This window comes from Anas acuta, chromosome 16, assembly GCF_963932015.1.
Source record: "Anas acuta chromosome 16, bAnaAcu1.1, whole genome shotgun sequence".
In the NCBI taxonomy this organism is placed as follows: domain Eukaryota; kingdom Metazoa; phylum Chordata; class Aves; order Anseriformes; family Anatidae; genus Anas; species Anas acuta.
Window position 1 is genome coordinate 4,714,832 of NC_088994.1, and position 22,734 is coordinate 4,737,565.

Below are 22,734 nucleotides of genomic sequence, written 5' to 3' on the forward strand. Positions count from 1 at the left end.
GGGGTGCCCTGGGGGCTGTTGTCCCCTTTCAGCAGAACTGCCTGGTGAGAAGGGATGCTGAGAGCCCTGTGTGGTGGTTGTGGCTGGTGCTGGGCAGGCAATCAAAGCTTTGTTTGCAGCTGAACCACCAGCCAGGCAAAAGAGGAGAAAAAGGTATTAAAAATGGGGAGAAAAAGCTGGGCATTAAAACCAGAAGCGACGGGCAAATCAGTAAGGGTTTGGTTTGGTTTTAAACGCAGGAAGCAATGGGTGATGACTTGCTTGTGAAATTCAGGTATGTTTTCCCTCTCTGTCTGAATGTTCCCTGAAACCCCCTGCACAGGGCCTGAGTGATGGGCTGGAGGTGGGGGAGCTGAGCACAGAGGAACAGGAGGAGGGGGCCTTGTTTCAGAGGACAACGGTGTTGCATGTTCCTAACCCTCATGTGTTTCCATCACCTTAGTGGGGTGGTTGGTATTTCTTCTGCATTTCCCTCTATGTGGAGGTGCTTTGGAAGCAGCTGAAGCATGACATGAACAGCGACTGCTGCTCAGGTACTGTGGATCATTTAAAAAGGTTTTCATGAGCAATTATTATTGTCAGTGTCCTTAAATAGCATTTTCAAAGGCATGACAAACCCAAGGCTATTACAATTAGATTGTTTCTTTTTCCTTAAATAGATTTCTCAGCCCATGTTCAGAATCAGGTTATTATTAACGCAGTAGCTTCTCAGTTTCTTCCAGGAACTGGACACTTAAAAAAACTACATGGTAGCATGAGGACAGGTGACAATGCCATAAAAGTGGTGTGTGTGGAACAGACCATTTCTTAACACCACTGTAGACAGAAAATAAAAATCTTCATTCAAGACATGTCTGAAAGTGCAGCTTCAACTCGGCAAAGTACAGAAGGTTTCCCGGTGTTTCATGCAGCACACGTAGAGTGTGTGTATGCAGACTCCCTAATGCATTGCCTACACGACTCCCTTTTTACTGTAAAACGGCGAGTATCCTCCTTTGCATGCTGCTCAGCCTGCTTGCGGTTGAGGTGTTATCAGCACAGGTTTTGTAGGCCACCGTGGTGCTTAAAGCACCTTTGACCAGCCGGGCTCAGAGGTGGCCCGATTTCAGCGTTCATTATATACCCACCTCTGGACTTTGCTCGCTGTTTTTGTAATTTCTGCAGCTGGTCTGGCTGTGGATTTTTAATGATCACCATGATGAGAGCAGAGTAGGTGCTTAACGGGAACTGGCTGGTGCAAAGGTTAATTAGTTGTTATTCGTGGAGTGTGATGTCTGTTACACATCCGTGGCATCGTCATGCACGGTAATGTTTTTGTCTGTATCGGTCAAAAGATTGATCTCTCTCCTCTCTGTGTATATAAGACCATACAAAAATTAAGTCACGTCTGCAAATTTGGACTTTTGGAACATTTACTTTTTTTTTTTTTTCCTCCCCATTTTTATAATTGAAATCTGAATTTTAAATAGCTCTGCAAAAGTGGAGAGTTAAAATGGAAATGTGCTATCACCCTCTGAACCATCACATCACTTGTAGACATCGCAACGGCTGCTCTTTATCCAAGCTCTTCTTTCAAGTAAACGTAGTAACCTTTCTCATTCTTGGGGCCATATATCTGCCTTTAGCACAAATTAAGTGCTTCTGTTCTGAAGAGAGAGGAAGAAAATAGAAGGAGAGAAGAAAAGCCTTTGTGGTGGATTTGCCTGGAATCTCTAGAATCAATTATTCTCTTACTGCTGTTTTTTAATTCTCGTTCAGTTTAGTAACACTAATCTTGATTCCTCACTGTGTGTTTACCCTCCTCCTCCTACAGATTCAACCTGTATGCCTGATAATCCCTCATATAAATTCAGGTCTGAATTTCTCTCCAAGACTGCTTTGTTTTGTTGCTCTCTCCACTTACAATATGGTTGAAAGCTTTTGGCTCTCATCATTCTTTCCACTCCTTTTGAGCTTCTTTAAAAAAATGAGAATGTCTCATTGTACTTGTAAGCCAGAGCGAGTAGGCCTGTGCTGTTTGCAGTCTTCAATAACTGGAGGTGGAAGACTGGCGTAGTGACGTGATGTCTAGTAATCGTGTTGGGGATGTTCCTTTTCAATGAATTGCAACAAACAAAGCTGCAGCTGAAATAGAATCTGTCTTAGAATCATAGAATAAATAGGGATGGAAAAGATCTCCAACATCATCTAGTCCAACCGTCTCCCTACCACCAATGTCACCACTAAGCCATGTCCCCAAGCACCACGTCCAGCCTTCCCTTGAACACCCCCAGGGACGGTGACTCCACCACCTCCCTGGGCAACCCGTCCCAGTGCCTGACAGCTCTTTCTGAGCAGAAATGTCTCCTCATTTCCAGCCTGAACCTCCCCTGGTGCAACTTGAGGCCATTCCCTCTGGTTACCTGGAAGAGGCCGACCCCCAGCTCCCCACAGCTTCCTTTCAGGCAGTTGCAGAGAGCAATGAGCTCTCCCCTGAGCCTCCTCTTCTCCAGACCAAACAACCCCAGTTCCCTCAGCTGCTTCTCACAGGACTTGTGTCCCAGGCCCTTCACCAGCTTCATAGCCCTGCTCTGTACATGCTTCATCTCCCTTTGGTACCTTACAATACGCAGAAGTGCCAGCACTGTAGGTAGCTCCTCATCCCAGTGCAGACAGTCTGCCTGACACAGCCCATGAGTGAGTGAGGCAGACAGCAGAGGGCTAGCTAGCAGGTATTCTTCATCGAGATACAGGAAGCAGTGTTATTGTTAGAGGTATCTGGCTATCTGAGATGATGTTTCAGAGGTTAGATATAATCTGGATCTGAAAACGGGGGAAAACATTATTAAGTATGGAGATGCTTTAATAATTGGTGGGCAACTTGCATAGAAAGTGCCATGAAAGGAAAGAAAAAGAAAAGGAAATCATGTTTACAAGTGATTTGAGAATAACTGTCTTTTGTAAATCAGCCTCTAGGTCTATTAAGAAATTTTAAATTCAGTGTGCTGCCAAGACATTATATGCTGCAAAGAAATTACTCTGATTAATTGAGCAGCTCATTTGAACTCATAATGACTTTTAACCCATTATTTTTCATTATTCTTTCTGGGTTAATTATTGCTTTGAAGTAATTTTTCTGATTAGTGTTTGTTTCAAGAGTGACTTTCTGCCCAGAGGAGTTGTATCCTTTGTTGTTACAACTTCGAGACCAAATGCAGTCACTGCTAGGCTTACTTGCCCCTCCATTATTTACACTTGCACTGCTCTGGTGGTTGGTTGGTTTGTTTGTTGTTTGACCCATCTGTCCCATGCCATTTCATTTGCTTTCTCTCCTACTTTTGCTGTGGTCTCAGATACTTCTCTCTCCTATGCAGTGGTGCTGCTGCTGATTGTGGTACCACTTCCCTTGTGGGACTTTGTTCTTTATGCCCTCACCAGTTGGAAATTTGACTTAAATACTGGTCTTTTCCTCCTGCCTATGACTTTTCCAAATTCCTTTCCCTGCCAGTTACATTTTTAATGCAATCTTGTAATTGCTGCTTTAAATAATGTTTCAAATCAGAGTCTGTGAAATAGGCTTTGTAGAAGAAACTTGTATTATCAGTCCTGCTTAGCTATATACACTTAATAATCATTCTTTCCTAGATGTTCTTAGTATGCCACCTCTGCAGAGAAGGTTACTTTATATCTTGCAGCTTATTGTTTTCAAATAATATATCTGTCCCCAGCTTGCTGGGTAAAAGATTGCCACTGTGTCTTCTTTCACTTAGCTGCCATTTCTGTTTCTCTCTCTTTTTTTTTTTTTTTTCCTTTTTTCTGTGAGAGGTTGTGTGGTCTGATAGCACTGACACAGTGTGTCGGTCCAGAAATGTCAATCCTCAGCTCTGCTGTGTGATACCGAAGGCATATCCTTAATCTTTCCAGATCTGTAAAGTAGATAGCATAATTTATTACTTACCTTGCATGAGCATTAAGAGGGTTTAAAGTAGATTTGAATATCACTCTAGAAATGTATAATGCTACAAATGAATACTTGCTGGTAAGTGGAAGCTTTTTCATTTTTGAGCGTAGAAGGGCATAGTCTCCTCATCAGTTATTACTGACAAAAACTTGAATTTCTGCTGTTGGAATCACTTGCAAGCCATTGTCCAGCTCATAGTAGCTAAACATGTCAGCTCTTCCTTGTGGACAGAAGCACTTTCAGCTGAAGCAACCTTCTGGAAGATCTAAGTCTGGAATACAAATGGCAGCTCTCTCCACTGGAATTCATTTTGGATTTCAAAATTCCTGTCCTTAAGTTATCAACCACAGCAGTTCCGGCTTTAATCATGATCTGAAGCAAGGGGGAATTTAAAAGACTGTGAAAGCCCCAAGAATCTGGCACGACATCAAGCCATTTTTTTCACTCGTTGCACCTTACTGAAATAGTGTGGGATTCAGGTATCTCTGCATCCACAGCAGCACAGCCGGATTAGACGTTGGGTGCCTGTGAGCGGATTACTGAAGCTGTCCCTGCTCGATGAACCATAAACCTGACTTCTCATGGGCTGGTGAGCGCCTGTGAAGAGTGCATTTGCTCCTGCTCTCCTCTCTGCATCTCTGCAGTGTCACAAGAACAGTATCTCCCATGAATACATGGCTTATATTGTGTTGTGTCTTCAAGATGTTGGTCCTTTGTTGTATGAGAATCCTGAAAGGGTTGAAAAAACAAAGCAAATTAGATCAGTGCAGAAGGACTATGATCTTCAAATAGCTCTGAACACATAATAGAGTGCTGGGTGAATGATGATACCTGTGAAAGTTAGATTCATGCCACTGACCAAGCTTTAAGGGCATTTTGTACATTGTTAAGGGTATTTTGTACAGTACATGAATGTACATAAAAAGCAATTAGACGTAAATCCCTGAAAGAAATTTGGTCTGGTAGATAATGCACAGATAGGGAGTCAAGGGAGCTGTGGTCTTCACTTCTCTGTCTGTCTTCTATCATTTGCCTTCCTTATTAAGAAAGTAAGCTTAGGGCACAAAATTGTCCTACTTCATGTTAGTGCACTGTAATGGGGTCCTGACCTTCGTGGGGGCCTCTGAGTGCCACTGAAATACACTCAGTAATAACAGGAGTGACCTGTTCCATCTATATCCTATTATACCGGTAGCCAGCTTCAGTTACGAGGAACAATTTATCCTTGGAAATGTGGTGGAAGTCACCGCTGGAAACTGTGGTTATAAGGGGTTTTTGTTTCTTTTTTTTCCACTTTTGATATAAGCAGTATATAAACACTGTTTTTCAGAAAGAAAATTGTACTTAAAGACATTTGTATGAAACAGAGCAGTTTTTATGGGCTCCTGTGCTCAGAAGATTTCAGGTCTGCATGCATGCCTGGTAAAGAAGAGAAGCAAAACTGAATTCTAAACTATTACTGTCTGGAGCAGCAGAAGTCATCTTCTGCAACTGCACTAACACCTCGTAGACCTCCTGCTCCCGGGATGGAAATGTTCTGCTTGCCTATAGCTGGTGGTGGTGCAGGTGGGAGTACAAGCCACCATAGCAGATTTTAGGCATCTACAAGAAAATAATGGTGGAATGGCAGGAAAACAGCTGACTTCGTGGGATTGCTTCATTGTGCAAAGATTTAAGAACTGAGACTCAGGAATTTACTTACCCTGTCATATTATCAATTCCTAGGCGCTATCAGCTAAGACAACTTACAAATGGTTGGACTAGTAGCCTAAAGGAATTGTTGGCCTTTGCCAAGATGGATAGAAAGAGTTACATAGAAGATTCAAGTGAATCAGTCACTACAGTGTGTAGGTGTCAGGATGGATAATGAGCCTTTATTCTCTTTCTAGAACTGCAGTAGTCTGCAATGGAAAGAGAAATATCAAATAAAAATGCGCTCACCACACATTGCCTGTAGTAATAAGCAACAGCCTGGCAGAATCAAACCAATCCAGGGAATTAGAGGATGGAATTGACAGCACATTTTTTTTTTTTTTTCTTTTTTTAAACATGGCTCACAATTCATGAGGGCATTCAGATGGTATGAAAAAAAAAGGGGGTGGGTCTGACTGTGCTGTTTGGTAGAAAGCCATTCTCCAACACCTATCATTTAGGGTCATAGGAGTAACTGCGACTCGAGTGAAGGGTAATTTGGAGTACTGCTTAGTTGCACATCAAACAAACACATTCAGCCATTTTCAGGATAAAAATTGCACCTTTATCACTTGTTCTGTTATGCGATAGTGTCAGAATTGCTTGTGTGATGGCATATAGCTCAATTCTTGGACAGATTTGTTCTAAGACGTGTTGTCAAACAAAGATGGTAATATGCAGCTGATATGCTATTTTATTTTCATGCTCAGAAGTCCTTTTAGTGTATTTTAGGTATGTACATAGAAGTTACTGGTAAACTCTGAACTGAATGGGAAAATTGGTGGACACAGCAGAGCAGTACAGCTGTCAGGGACAAAAAGCTGAAAATTACACGTGTGCTTCAAACAGCAAAGACAATTTTTGCTTTGTAAATTTTGTGTTTTCCTGTGGCAAACTAGATTAACAGCTTAGCTTTAGGAAAACTGAAATCCTTCCTTTATCACTGCATGTGGTGTGTTTTCCTGTTTTGCATTTATTGTGTCGTTGTTCCATATTTACCCTTCAAGATAAGATGAGAGGAGCCTGTAATACGTCATTCAAGAGCTGATCCTCGTCCAAGGAAGTCCATCAGCTTAGGCTCTACTCAGAACATATTGGAAAGCCCTAAATGACATGATTTGATCATGGTCACCATTGGGAATCATCTGCAAACAGAGTTCTTTTAAACCACACACAGATTAACAAGTGACAAATGGGCAAAAAATAAAAAGTGAAGTGAGGCTTTCTAGTGTCTCACCAAAATATGGACTTGGTTGAATATTCTTCCCACAAACAACTGACTGCATGAACAGAAGTGATTCAGCTTTTCCAGAGGGTCAGCAACACAGCTGTGAAAAGAGCAAAACATTACTGTCTTCTAGTGACAACACTGTTTTCACCTATTATTGCCTTTTCTTACAAAGTATGAACTGTACAGGAAGATGTGGCTGACTCCAGCAGCAAAGGTGAAGCCCAAGATAAGGCTGTGATCTCATGTAAAATGAATTCATTTAACTCCATCTGATGCAAATGTGGTGTTTTTAGTAGTAGTTAAGTATATTAGGAATGTAATAAAAATAGGCTAACTCAATTTTCAGAGTAGCCGCAACTCAGATCTTGCAGGGCTTTCAAAATCAAGCTCTGTGGCTTAAGCTGTATCTGGGAAAATTCTGTGCAGCAAGTGGTGATGTCTGTAAAGCTAAGGGTTGTAACAAGCACCGTGTTGAGTAGTCCCAGCAAAAGGGCAGAGGGTGCCATCGTGCTAGGCCCATTTATTGCACGGGCTAAGGACCACTGAAGTCAGATCATAACAAGTAAAAGAAGAAATGCTTTGCAAATCATGTTTCTAAATACACTTTATTTTTAGGTGTGTAGGATGTTCTGTTTTAAAAAAATTTGAGGTAGAAATTTTGTTGCCTTGCCTGGGCCACAGAACCCACGCACAGAATACATTAGATGATGTGGAGGGTACTCTGTGTGCTGGATTAATGCTTATTACGTGTATAATTGCAGTTGTATGTTTATACAAGCCAGGCCTTCAGTATAGAGAGAAATACAAATGTATTCTGGTTTTAGAAGAAAAAAGTTTCTGCAAATAGTAGTAGGGGATATATAACTGGAAACTCATATTCCATATTTTGATGCGTAAGGATTGCAACTTGATTTAAGCTGCTTGGGATGAAAATTATAACTGCTATTAATCCTTCTGCTTCTGGGTGTATGCTGAATGCATCAGAACATTAAATTCCCCAAAACAGTATAATATTGGAAAATATTAGTCAGTTGCTTTACACGTTGTGTTTTTTTTTATACCCTACCACTGCTCTGAAATATCTGGCATTAGCTGTTATTAAAGGCGCAAAAAGTTAGGTTAGAAGGTCTGTTGCAATTTAATTGCAAATATATTTCTAGGTTTTCAAATGAATATGAAAACTGAATCATTGCAAGATTATTTATTTATTTATTTATTTATTTATTTATTTATTTTTACAAGTTCTCTTTTTATCTTCTTCTTCCTCTCCCTCTATCTTTTAAGGAGCTTCCACACAGAATTCCAATGCAGTGGAACCTGAAAAGCAAGTGGACAGCACAGTGAAAATGGCTGGAGTTATAGCTGGGCTTCTGATGTTTGTTATCATTCTCTTAGGAGCAATGCTTACCATCAAGAGAAGGTGAGTTTCTGCTTTGCCTCCATCTTGGCCCTCCTGGCTAGAGTGCTGCTATTTTAATAAGAACAACAGGTTTGGCAAACATAAATGGTTCCATTTGTGTTACAGGAGGCAGCACTTAACATATATTTATGTAATAACACCACTAAAGTTGCAGTCCCGGAAGAGATGCCCGTTCTGCCAGATACTTGATCACAACAAAAGAATGGTTGGTACTCCAGAGAGTTAATGATCTAAGAGAAGGGACAGCAAATGAAAATGCAGGGACAAGTAGAAAGACATAATGAGCCACAGCTGTGCTCTAACAGAAGAAAAGAATTCTTTCTTAACAGCCAAGAAAAGTAATGTCTTAAAATGATATGGTCGGGGGTCTTGTTCCCAAGCAAGTCCTGATGAGACACATTTCCACACAGCGATTCCTTTGTGGCCAATGTTCAGCTGGAATATTATATGTTGCAAAGGGTTGGAAGTCCTTGAAAGAGTTAGATTTAGTTTATAGGAGGATGAAACTTTAAAAAAAAATCATGTATGGTAATGAAATTCATTCAAACAGTTCATTTCATGTGATTTTCTGTGGACCATTTGCACTTATACTTTGTAGAAGGCCATTGTAGCAGTTACTGTTTGAAGAGCTCCACATTTACAGTGCAGTACACTGATTCAGCAAACCACTTAGGCAAGAGATTTTCTTAAGAAAAGGATGCATTCTGTATGTATTTTTACCAATTACATTTCTGAGGTGAACTGTACTTTTTCAACGGTAATTTGATTCTACATGAAACGTGAGTTTGTTAGCCTGCGGCCCCTGGCCTAGGGAACAGGTAGTGTTACACGTGAGAGCCTTGATGATGTTATTTGGTGTGCTGCAAGGAGTGAGGCTTGGCAAAACAAAACTCTGCTCCTCTACAATCTCTTATCTCTATGACAAACAGTCACATGTATTAGCCACACAAAAATAGGAGAAGCAGTTAAATCTAGGTATGATCTCCTCTATAATAATTCAGGGCAAATGGAACAATTTTATGATACAGATGCTGGAGTGAAGGGCTGGTATTCCCAAGGACCTTGGGAGGCTGGAGAAATGGCCTGGTCGGAACCTTGCAAGGTGTAGCAAAGGTGAAGGGTTGCATCTGGGATGGAGTAGCTCCTCACAACGGTACAGGCTGGGGTGACCAGAAGGCAGGTTTGCAGAAAAGGGCCTGGCGGCTTTAGAGGACAAGTGGCACACAAGCCAGCAGTGTGCCCTTGGAGGCAGCCAGCTGGGCAGCGTTAGCAAGAGTGTAGGCAGCAGGGTGAGGCAAGGGATTATTCTCTTGCTTGCTGCTGGTGAGGTTGCTCTGGTTGTACTTGTGTCTGGTTTGGGGAACCTCAGTACAAGAAGGGTGCAAGTCCAGAGGAGGGCTACCAGAATGTCTGGGAGCTGGAGATTCTCCATCCTTGGAGAAGTTCAAAATTTGACTTGGATAAAGCCACGAGGGGCTTCCTGTAAGGGAAACGGGTTTCAGCAGAAGGTTGGACTCGATTACCTTTGGGTGGCCTTTCCAAGTGATGTGATTCTGTGATTTTTCAAAACTGATCACATACATACATACTGTGAATTTCTATTGAATTAAATGGAGGTGTGGATAACCTACATTTTGAATCCATTTTTTGTTGTGTGCAAACACTTGTGATTTTGTGGACAGATGTGCATGCGTTTAGTAGTCTTGTCTACTGCAGTTTTACAGTATAGAGGTCTCTCGTTCCAGTCTCCCAGGAGCTTTTCAGTTCATAAGCAGAGAAAATTTGTTATCTCCAATTAAAAACAAACAAAAATCAGAAAACTGGTTTCAGGAAAAACTGACCTGGCTTTCTGGTAATGCCCAGCTCTCATCCATTCCTGTTACCTTCCTAAACACTCCTTAAGAAAAGCTTTTTTTACAGCTTGAAAAGGAAGACATAAGGAAAGCTGTCATGATGTGCAGAGAAATGCCACGTCTGAACATCCTGGTGTGTTTCACAAGCTATTAAGAGTTGATAACATCTTTCATTTCTGTCCCACAATGTGTTATTATTGTAAGTCATGTATATTGCTGGGCAGAAAACAAATGATGATTTTTCGTGATGACCAGAAATTCATTATTTGAGCACAGTCTTTCTTGTGGTGCAGCCTGCCAAGAGCTAAATCAGAGAGGTGAGGATACTCTCAGGAGCCCCCACGCTCCCCCCTTCTGAATGCAAATAGGCAAAATCACTGCAGTCTGTAGCTCTGCCTGCTTGCTGTCATTTGCAAAGTTACCCACTGGAATAAACACTATTATAAGAAATAATCTGGCTCATCGACTTTAAAACCGTTTCCCATTTAGAAGCTATAACAGTGCATGGAGAGGTTTGGGAGGCTTGTGCGCTCTCGGTCTGCGTAGCGTGCCTCCATATCACTGATGAACCTGCTGATTGTATCGGTTCTGGGTTTCCCTTGAATGGGTACCACCAGTCGCCTCAAATTGAGGCTTGGAGCTGCGTGTGGACAAGCGTTCCCTGAAGATTAACTTAAGCCTGCCAGGCTTATTTTGTCTGTAACCTAATGTGGTTTGGGGCCGGATTTTATAAAAGGAAAGGCCGCTTTGGGCCACACATTCATCTGAATTTCTGGGGGGGCACAACGGAAAAGTTGTACTCTGAGAGAACAGCTTAACAACAGAATTGTTCTTTTTCTCTTTTACAAGGAGAAGTGTTAGGAGCTTAAGCTCTGGCATTCGATTTTTGCATTAACCTTACTTGAAAAGAGATCCCCTTTTCAGTTCACTGAGGCTAATGCCTGTGTGCACAAGACAGTGTTGTCTTGCAAGGCAACAATGCAGAAAAATAATTTAATTAGACAGACTTGAGGCATTTCCTTCAAATGGAGCTGGAAAATATCACAGTGGCATTTGTTCATGGTTCAGGACATTATAGTTCATTGGTAATAGACACAGACATGGATATCCTGAATGAAGTGGTTCGCTAACCAGTACAAAGACCAATGGAAGGGGAGAGATTAGAAGAGGAGGAAGCACTGAGAAAGAAAATGATCTGAGATTAGGATTGGACAGGTCATCAGAAAGTGTGGGACACCTCAAATCACTGTATTTTTTGAGCCTTTGATATGTAACGTGGTAACAAATGTTTCAGTAGAATGCATTTCAAAATCTCGAGCAACTGGGAAATTTCTGCGAGCTGCCAATATTTCGTGGGGTTTAGTCAGACATGTGAAGCTAAATTAAGCCAGCGAGAAAGTTTATTCAGTGGACGATTTGGCTTTGATTTTTGCATGTGTTTGTCTGAAGTGTTTTAGCTGAACCTTGGGATCACGTAGTCTGCTACATGTTTACATGTGTGTATATCTATGTTGAAAATCTGTGTATGTAGATAGATCTTTTTTTTTTTTTTTTTTTTTTTTTTAAATGGCTGTCCTACGGTATTTAAAATTAATATTGTGAACTAAATTTGTTTGCCTGGATTTGGGGACCCACTGGCTACATGAGTTACATTTTTGTAGCTCCAATGTTACTGTATGTATAAGGGCATACAAATTCCTGCGGTGTAATTGAGCCCGTTAATTTCCAGCATGTGAGTTGGTGATCATTTGAACACTGCCGCTTCCTTTCATGAGCAGATAGATACAGAATACCTTGAAATACTTTATTTTTGTTGTATCAAGGTATGGCTAATACTCTAAGGAGCTTGTTTCTTTGTACTTAATATTAATTAAACATTTGCACAAGAGATTATATAGGACTGGTTAGTAAAAAAACCATGATGAAACAAGAAAAACAAGGCATTTATAACCTTCTTTGTGGAGGAAATACCCTTTGACTTTGCACCCCAGAAGGATTAGATTTTGGTCAATTCTGATTTCATCTGGACAGCCTTAACTCCTCTGTAATCGTGACTCACATTTCCCTGGAGTAAAGGATGTGACACTTTTCAGGCTTCTGTGTTTGAGTGGACAAAGTCTCTACTGACCCCTTTAAGTATAAGACTGAATAAATTGGATCAGACAGCCTGTCACGGGTGCACTGTAAATAAATTTCTTTAAACTGCTGTTGGTAGCAAAAAAGGAGATTTGGGGCTATGTAGGGTCTAGGATTAGCGCCTTCTATGAAAACGTAGCTCCTTATTCTTGATCAGGATTTAGATTGTTACCTTAAACTAATTAAGTAAGACTCAAGAGTCTCTTGAGTAGAACATATCCAAGCTATAGGGTGGAATTACTGTAGGGATATTTGCACATTCAGAGACCCCTGTCCTTTCTGTGTCCCTACTGAAGACAGATGGTAGGCAGGCTCTTCAGCTTGTGTTGTACATTCTAGGATCAAGTCGTGTTTTTAGTGATCCCTAATTCTGACCAGTTTTAACAGCTTTGGAATATTCTCTAGGAAGTCCTTTTTCTAGGTTGCATGTTATGGGAGAATTTGAGCCAAAATGGCATGTCCAATTCCAAAATAAAAACCTCCTTTTGTTTCCTTTCCGCTGTTTCCTGTCCTTACAGAATAAATCTTACCTAGCTTTCCTCAGCAGCCTTGAGGGATACGCAGCTTTTTATCGAGACGTGGGTCTCTTGCGATCACACATGCCCAGTGGCTGAGCATGAGAAAAGCAGAAAGTACAGTGGGATGCTCAACAGAGAGACTGCAGCTGGGAGGGCTCTGTGAAACCTGATGCTGGTGTAGCTGAGGAGTTTAATTAAAGAATATTTTGGGGTGTGTAGGGGAGTGGGGCTAGCTGTGTGGGCTCTCATTTTCCACATCCTGGTGATTTTGTTTTTGCTTAGAGGTTCAGAGGAGCTCAGAACTACACAGTGTAGCTCAGTGGCAATCACTACACCATAACTGGTGCATTGCTGTCACATGCAGAATTTCTGAGTTTCAGGGGATTCTGGCATTAGGTTAACAATATATTTAGGTGTATCTTGGACTCAGTCATTCAAGTAAGCTGGGATTTATCAGGAATCTGACCTGAATTTCAGGTCTATAGCAAGGGCCACCACCACAGACTGTCATTTCAGCATAATCCTCTCATACATCTGTAGTCAGCTGTTTCTTCCCAGGGGAAACCTCTTCATGGGACAGCAGATTGGGAATGTATGAGGAAATGGGGCAGGTTGTATTTCTAACAACAACAAGAGAAATACCAATTGTGCAAGTTGTGATATGCTCAGTCAGTGCATAGCAAAGAGAGCAGTTGTGCCCAGAGAGTAACCCTGCTGAATCTAGCTTCCACGTGTGCATATGAAAGTTGTATTCGCAGCAGCCATAAAAGCAAACACTCGAATCCTTTGTCTATCCTTGTAAGCATTTCCTAGTATTTGTAGTCCTTTGAAGTCCCTTCAAAGATGGGACTTCAAAATTATGTAAAAGGTTGAATTTTGCTTCTCATTGTTTTTCTCCATCTTGACTGTGACTACCACTGTTGAGGCTGCCTTGTGCCTTGCTGTTAATCTGTAATAAAGAGTGCTATATCTGTTGCAAAAGAGCATTTTCAGATAAGCTCTTCTTAAGTTATAAAAAGGGAAGACATCACTGTTATAACTGTTATAACAAGTTATAACTGGCTGGCAGGACTCATTTTATGTTGCTGTGTAAAAATGTTCTGAAATCACAACGATGCAGAAAGCTAATACATAACCCAAGTGATCATCTATAAATATGTAGTGGTGTTTGAATTGTTAATGATCTATTTGCATTTTAGAGTTTGAAGCTTTGTTTATCATTGCACAATTTGTTCATTGTCTAAACATCCTGAGATATTTTTACATTGCCATTTTACTACTTGTTATTTAATTGATAGCACTTAGTTAATCCTTTCCATTCCAAAAATCTCAAAGCACTTTATAGGCAAAGGTAAGTCTCATTATCTGTGTTATTGACATGGCAAAGTAGAGGAAGAAATTGGTGAAGGGATTCATTCATGTGTGTGATGTGAGTCAGTAGCAGAAGTGGAAGGCATGCGTGTGCTGTGTCTTCGGTTTGGCATGCATTCCTCGGGACCTACACCTCCCGACAAATGTTTAGAAAAATAAGTAGCTCAGTACCAGTGGCAGCACAAATACTTTGTATTTTCTTTTAATAATAATAACAGTAAAAATAATAAAATAAGAATAAAAATAATAAAATAAGAATGAAAATGATAAAAAGAGGTCATATAAATCTAATGATGTATTCTTCTTTCTTTTTCCTATTTTGGATATTTTGTTCATCTGACTGGCCGTCAATATTTAGAAGAAATGCATACTCCTACTCCTATTACTTGTAAGTATCTAGCTGGGGACGATGTTTCTTGAGCATGCTTACTGTGGTAATTTTGTGCTTTGTTGTATACTTTTCTTTTATCACTTTTTTAACCATTTCATCTTGTCTTTCCAGCAGCTTGTGTTTTATTTTTCTTTCACGCTACTGTACTTACCCTGTTTCACCATTTCATCTTTAACTATGCCTGCAAACACAAACATCCATAGATTTGTCAGTTATGATTTATAGATGTTCAAATGCTAAAAAACAAATACAGAATGTCCCAACTGCACCTTTTTTAATTGTCCACTATATTTAGCCAGACTGCAGGGAAATTCACACCTGAAAGGGGAATTTCTCAGGTATGGATATAAGTACTTTAAAAATGCAATGTTTCTGGCAATTAGGACTTGATCTCAGCCAATATCCCTGTTCCTGGAGCTGCCAGGTTCTGAGTGCCAGTTTAGACCCATGAATGATGAAGCAGTTCAGATTTTCAGATCTAAATCACCTGTCCTGTCCTAATGACAATGCTGCATAATTAGGGCAGTTAAGGCACGTGAAAATGCTTCACACACCAGTACTTTCTGGAGCCATCTGTTACCTAAAGGTTGAAGGGCTGGAAAGTAATCAGGGCCAAGCTGTTTCTGCCACGATAACAGTTGTCTGAGGATCAGGAGGAGGGGACGACTGCATCAATGATTTGAAGAAGGAGTCCTGAAGAATTGAGTTGGATGCCTTTGCTGTCACCAGAGAGTTGGGAGGGATGGAGAAGGCAACTGTTACGGCTGAGAGAAACAGGTCTCCTCTCCATCTCTCACAACCATCAGCCGTATTGCCCTCAAAAGCAGCAACCTGCCTTTCTAGGGCTCTGGCATAGACAAAATTGTCAAAAGGGCCATGTGTGTTTTGCCAGGGCCTCTGAGCCTGCCACCCTGGAGCCTTCTCCTTTGGCTGTTTCTGCAGTTCATCTTTGTCTTGATCTTGTGCCTTTATCCTGTGAATTCATCTGGAAGTTGTTTGGTAGGTCAGTGAAATTAATGCATTTATGTTCTACCATTTTAGTGGAAGTTGACTTCTTATTCATGAGAGTCAAATTTATATCCATCCTAAGAACAGGGCAAAGAAGTATTAGGATCCCTATTCACCTGTTAGAGTGGTTTTGCTTCTCAATGACCTATCAAGAAATAATTGAAAGAGGAACATTCATGACTTGCGAAGTTTGTAAGGACCCAAAAGACACCCTAGTGATACTTGAATTTGTCCAGTTACATAACTGTAAATGTGGAGTAACTCCATTTTCTCTAGATTCCACGCTAGTTCACCAAGAATAGAATTTGACCACAAATGGAAAGATTTCAACAGAGATTTAACTTAGTGTTAAAGTAGAGGACATTTTAGCATGTAGGTGCTACTAGCTAGTTGCAGTTATTGCCACAGCCTTTCCACGTTTCCCATAAATATCAAAAAAGTTCCTTCTGCGCTGTTTTACTGTTATTTCCTCACAACCAGTCAGCACCATTGCCTGAAAAATGCAGTCCCCATTTCACCATTACAATTTTGTCTTTTTCCTGCAGGCAGTAGATGGTCAGAACATTTCCTGCCTTAATTATATTTTGAGCTGTGTGCCTTTAAAAAAACTTGAATCAACTTCAGAGCCCTATATTACCCCTTTTTACAACTGCACCACAATGTTGCTTTAGGTAGTCAGCTGAGGATTACTCTGCAACAGAGAAAGTGAAGCTGTTCTTAAGCAGTCTCTTTGCTGTCCTTCAGTGGCTTCTGTGGATCATGGGTTACAGGAGGTTGACTCAGGAAAAGTGAAGAGGCCGCTGGTAACCTAAGCCTGAGGTTGAAGTGAAATTCAGCAGCAGCCAAAGCAAGTGGCAGTGGGCTGCAAAGATTTAATAAAGCAGAGGTGCACCACACAGCATATCATAGCACAGGGAAGCCAGAGGAGTCATCAGGCAAACTTACGTGTTCATAGCACCTCACTGAAGCACTGAATGGAGATTTGAGCTCAGGATGCAGAAATTGTGGAACTATCTCTAGTGCTGCACCCAAAACTGTTTGCAGAGAGCTTATTCTTAGCTCCGTGCTTACGGTGTCCCAGGTACAACATCAAGCATGAGCTCTGCTAGCTGGAACATCTCTGTGGTAGAGGTAACACACAAATAGTTGTACACAATATATACTTCCAGCATCAAGTTGTGCTTGGCAGTATTTGGGTTTGGATTGGCATTTGGCCTGTACGCCGATCTGCAAAACCAAACTCTTTATTTTTCTCCCAAACAACTGTCAGCATGTGAGGGACATTCCAATAAGTCAGGGAAGAAAGCAGGAGAATCCATCAGGGAGCATAAGATGAAGTTTTATTGAGTTTCATGTTTCAAGTTTCACATGAAATAGGGTGTTTTATTATGATTGCAGATGAAAATCCTAAATTGCTAAGGATTGTGTAATTCTTAGCAAAAGCTGATAGAAATTGCTACAGCCTCTTATGAACAGAGAGGTTTGATTTAAGTTTATTTGAAGTGTTGTGAAAATAAGAGCAGCAATATGTATATAGAGAGATTTTTTTAATAGAATTGGCTTCCATGCTATGACCTTGTCCTGAAGCAAAATTGAATTCAATGAGTTACCAGTATTGAAAAGCAGGTTCTCAAATAGATCTGTTGGCAAACCTTTAAATACAACCATATGGACTACATCACTTTATTTTTAGCTTCAGTTTCTGGACTTCAGATTTCTTGTTCTTGGAGTAATCCTTGTTTGCATTAGGGTAATTCCTTTTACCCCTTTGTCATCTGCTGCACTGCCATTTCTTCTTAAGGAACCGTAAATCTCCAACCCCTAACTCTTCTTAACAGTTCTTGATGATATATCTAAGCCACTGAGATTTGAAGTGCTCACTGCTTCAATGAGACCATCAGAACTACCCACTTATGAGAAGCTTTTTCCAGCTATTTTGTGCATATTGGATGAATTATTATGGGAGTTTTGTATGGCGACACTTCATTAAAAGCTTCCTACAACATATGGGAACAGATGTTATTCTGACTGAAAGAGAAGGCCATAAAGATCTTTAACACATATAAAGTGGAAATACAAACCCAGGAAGCCCCTGTTCCTCTCTTGATAAGTCATCATGCAGGGCTGACTTCATTTTGGGTACTTCAGTCTACCCATCACTAGAAGTCAGTAGCAGATGCTTTGAAATCCTTGGACAGAACTTGCTGTACCAATGGAGTAGGCTAAGTCCTCATGGTTTTGTGATAGGAAAAGAGAGATGGAAAATTGGAGTTCCTGTCCTGATACGCTCCTTGTACCACTGTCACCGTGGTGAGGCATGAGTATTCTGAAATACTCTGTATTTACACCAGTACAAATGTTGCCTGAATTTTCTACACAATTGCTCTCTCTGACACATTGCATGCAAGTTTAATGCATTGTAAGATACAATGTACTGTATAACAAAGCAACCCATCCACCTCTGAAAGTTTTTTTTTTTTTTCTTAGATGAAGCTATAAAACATAGGCAGCATTGCATCTGCTTTAAAGGAGGTTTTGCATTTAATGGCAGACACTTCTTTTACAACAGTATTTTCCATTGCAGCAACGCTTATCAAGGCTTTATTATTTCTTCACCAGGAAAAGGAGTGGAAATGTTTTATTTTCTGTGTGCAGTTGTTTTTTTGTTGTTTTCTGTTTGTTTGCTTTTTTCCTTCTTCTGCTGAGCTGGGCAATGGTTGCAGACTGAAATTTAATCAAGACTGCTATCAGACCATAGAAGTGTTTCTGGAAATTAGTAGATTCATGTATATATTGCAAATGCTGTTTATTGTTATTTATAAGAAAAGGCACTCAATAGCCAATACATTGCTTTCCTTTGTCACTGATCTGGCCAGAGTACTTCAACTCCCATTGTAATGTCATACAAGCTTTAATTGTGGTGGTGGTTTCAGCTGGGAGTTTCTCTTCATGGGACAGATTCCGTCCAAGTTAGCAAGCTGAATTTATACTTGCATTTTCTGAAATAACAGTTTGTGTTGAATTTATTCCCACCGCCTGTAGGACATTTGAAAAGAAGTAAAACATTGATTTTATTTACGAGTATGCTGTTGTATAAATACCTACATGCCTAAAGATTTCCATATATTTCCCTGGATGGTGGGATCTGCCTGCACAGGTCATCTTGCTAAATCAGAATGTTAAGAAATTGTTTTTCTCATTAGATACTGGAAGAACAAAGGCATAAATCAGTGGTCATGGGCTAATTAAAGCAAATTTTAAAAGAAAATTCAGGAAGTATGTGAACATTTATTTAAACATGTCTGTGGGGTGAGTGCAAACTTCAGCTTTGCAGAGGGCTGTGCTTGCTGACTGTTTATATCAGTACATTCTTCTGCATGGCTCTCGTGTACACTTGCCTTGTCCGAAGTTGATATTGTTGTGAGCAAAGGTCTTCCACAAACAGTGATTAATTCGCTCAAGTAAAGCTCAGAGAGTGTAGCCCTCCATTTTCCCTGACGCTGAGTTTGTATATGCAGAGGTAAAACTGTTCAGATCATCTTTGGACTTATACCTCCATTGCAGCCCTTTCTCATGTCAAGTAGCATTTGCCTTGTAAGCAGCAGTGGCGCAGTCCTCACAGCCTCTGCCTTGGTGAATTCCTTCTACTCAGGCTTTGCCATGGCACACACTAAAGAAGAACAGGCAAAACTGACTTTGTGCTTGCCAGTGTGGAGGGTTTGCCCTTACAGAGGCTGTGAGAACCAGTGAACTGCCTGTGCCCTTAGAGCAGAGGCAATTTCTGAGCTTTGCTCTACAGGAGGCAGAAAGGGAGCGTGCGATGCGCTGTGGTTTTAAGCATGAAGGTGACAGTGCAGAGTGTAGGAACAGGGAGAGACGCCCACCTGCCCGGCTGTCAGAAGATTTCACAGTCTACCTGCCCAACCTGCCTGAGTGCTGGGCAGTTTCTGTGGTGTATAGTCTAAAATGAACTCCTTTTCCTGTAATATAAGCCCATTACCTTTTCCCCCAGCCCCTAGAGACTGGGAGAACTTTCCTGTGGTATCCTCTCATGGATTTGAAGATTTGTCAGCTCTATTCCATCATCTTTGCTCTAGATGAAAGAACCGTGCTTCTTTTGGCCTTTGCTTGTAGGTCACGTTTTCTGGATTTACCTATCATGTTCTGCTTTTGTGTATGTACCTTTGGTACACATCTTTTTGAAGTGCAGAAGTGGATGCTGTACTGCAACGGGGGCTTTACCACTCCTGCATCAGAGCAAAAGGATTACCTGTGTCCTGCAGACCACACAGCCATGTATAATCCCTGCCTTATTTTCGCACCAACATGAAACTGTTCTTTCAAGCTGAGCGCATGATCTAGTACAGATCAAGGGGGCAGAGATCCTTTTCAGTAGATCTGCTGTTTAACTAGGGCTCTTAACTGGGTATTTGCATGGTTGGTCTCTGCCCTACATTTGTGCAGGTTCCATAATAAATAGTGTGTGTACTCCCAGCAGGCTGCTGCTCACAAATATCTAATAGGAATTGTATTTTGTAGCTTTCTTAAATTGCTTATTTGAAATGAGGGCAATATGCAATTTTTGTCTGTAGGAGGAAATTTCATGTTTAACTTACATACTCTATACCTAATGTCTAAATTACCTGTGCATGCAAATCTACATTATAGTATATATAATCCATCCTTGTGAAACATCTAAAATTAAATCTGTCAGCGTACACGTACCAGAGCTTTTTAGGAGTGGCAGTTACAGATTTAGCATTCACGCATGTAAAATTGATATAAAAATTTAGAGAAGAGCTGCTTTTAAAAATATAATCCTTAAAGTTTACCCAAGCCTCTGCAAAAGTGGAATCTGATCCTATGAATTCTTCTAACTGAAAATATTCCTTGAGTTTTTTGATCGATGCCTATGGTAATAAATGCTTTTAGCTTGATACTAAGTTTGCATTCCTTGACTGTTAAACTGGAAGCCCCACAGTTTTAATATAGTGTTTCAGCACTTTATATATATTCACTGATGAGCAGAAGTTTCAAAAATAGCTAAATCAAATCTCCATCGTAATTTTTTTTCTAAATTTGCATTTAGTTTAGGTTCACTGCTAATAGCTCTTGTCCTTGCTTTAGTTGGGTCAGCTTCAACTGCCTGATTATGCAGCTGGTTTCATTTTTTTTTTATTCTGCTTTGAGCATCTTTCTGTCTCATCACTCCTTTGTGTGTATAATGCCCATAACCATCATCTCTGCATTTACAAACCCTCTTGAACTGAAAAGGGCAACCCAGTAAACCCCATCCATGGATTCTTGTTTTCTTCTTGGCACATTTTCCTTACGCTTAAATGTAAACCAGCCATTAATACCGCCGTACTCACATTTTGACATTTCAGTCTCTTCACCCTATGTTGATTGTATCAGACTCTTCTTCCAAGTATCTGCCCAGTCCTTTATTTCTTCCCCTTTTCAACTGCATAATGCATGAGACAGAAAGTGTCTTCTCGGTGCCTGGTGACAGACTGTGCTGGTTACATGCTCGAGGCAGCCTGCAGCTGGCCTGTGATTGACACTAATGCACTGATAGCAGTTTCCTCGGGATGTTGCCGTTGTTGTGTTTAGGGGAAGCTGGTCAGTAAGGAGAGCAGGAGCCGTGTCACTGATGCAGCTTGTCAGTGATTCACAGAGATCTCTTGAAGTGCCCTATTTTTGGAAACAGCATTTTCAGATAAATGCTTTTCCAATTCCAAAGACATTTTGACATGCTGGCAAATAAACCTCTACCTAGCCGTGGGTTTAAGTCACATCCCTAACATTCTAGAAAATGCTAGTCATTTGATTTCATAATCCTTTCTATGAATTATAAAGATGGTAAGGACCAAATAGGCTTAGTCCTGTGCTGCCACTCTATCCAGACACGTAACTGAGACAGAAAAGGCACATTTAGAAACTGAGAGCCCCTTGATGTGTCTGGCAAGCTTAGCTCTGAAATCCTCAAAAGAGATCTGTCTTCCTTTTCCCTCTAAATTTAGATGAAGAATTTTTACATTCTTGGAAGAGAGAGGAAGAAAGGTGGAAACTGATAACGCCATGTCGAAAGCAAATTGTAGCGCTGTCAGATGCCAAACAGTTTTCCGTGTGGCTTCTTCTGTGCACTTCTCTCTGAACTTGCATCAGCTTCAGCTGGTCCACCTGTGGGCAGCCTGCGCAGAGAGGCTGCCGTTTGTGCGTGCGAGTTAGGTCGAGAACTTTAAACTCATGTCACCTTTTCTTTTTAGGCATTCAAGCCAATGTTTTAGGGGCCTCTCTGTCTTCTACAGGACCAGGTAGAACTGCTTTGCACAGGGCTTTTGTAAGCAGGCCTTCGGGGACTCATGGGCTTGGGTTTGGGGTGATTTTTTTCCTGCGTAGAACATGCAGAAATGTTATTGCTTGTCCACTGAAAGAGAAGAGGAGTTTGCCAGCTCCAGCTCTTTGTAGCTTATTGGCATTTCTGAAAAGAAACCGAGCAATGGGACTTAGAGGTAATTACTGCCACAAATAATTTAATCTGGATTTAATAAGGAAGTCACCCTTTTTGACTCGCTATTTTTAAACATCAGTAGTGCTAGTGTGTAATGGCTCACCCCAGCAGTCCAGAGTGCTTGTTATTAAGGACTTGTGCATTTTGGATTAGTGCTTCCCACTGAGAAATTTTAATTCCTGTTGCCAAAGAATTCACATAGCCATGTATGATTAGCAAATCTAAAGGATTAAAATAACCGCATAGCAGGGTTAATACACTCCAAGACTATTGTTGTTACCTCAGGTACCACAGCACAAAAAAAGGGGGCTCACATGGCTGTAGCTCATAGCTAATAAATCTGGCTGTGCTAGCATTGCTATGTACTGGAAGCAAAGCTTTTAACATCATTAAACACCAGCTTTTTGCTTCATCATTCAAAGCCGGTTCCTCTGTTTGCATCTTCATCTACAGAAGTGGATACATCATGGAGATTTTGTGAGATCTAAATATGCACTCTATAATTACGTACCCAAGTTGAATAGCTGTGAGTTGGAACTGAAAGCACAATGCTGAACCTCAACTGGCTGAGCAGATGAGAGAGATGCATTTGTTCAGAAGTTTGCCGCAGACATTAGACATTTCTCCACAATTTTGTGCTCTCCTGGTCTGGATTATGCA

At 40.8% G+C, this 22,734-nt stretch overlaps 1 protein-coding gene across 12 annotated transcripts in view; it reads left to right on the forward strand.

Annotated features, from left to right (window-relative positions):
- The window catches only part of PTPRT (protein tyrosine phosphatase receptor type T), a 564,167-nt gene that overhangs the window by 481,132 nt on the left and 60,301 nt on the right, over positions 1-22,734 (forward strand). For 8 of the 12 annotated variants that reach the window (XM_068700265.1, XM_068700263.1, XM_068700264.1 and 5 more), the window contains 3 exons: positions 8,148-8,283; positions 14,520-14,549; positions 21,830-21,877. In XM_068700265.1, coding sequence (XP_068556366.1) covers positions 8,148-8,283; positions 14,520-14,549; positions 21,830-21,877 — 214 coding nt within the window. The remainder of the gene's footprint in view (positions 1-8,147; positions 8,284-14,519; positions 14,550-21,829; positions 21,878-22,734) is intronic. The other 4 variants (XM_068700257.1, XM_068700266.1, XM_068700255.1 and 1 more) reach the window with 3 other exon arrangements.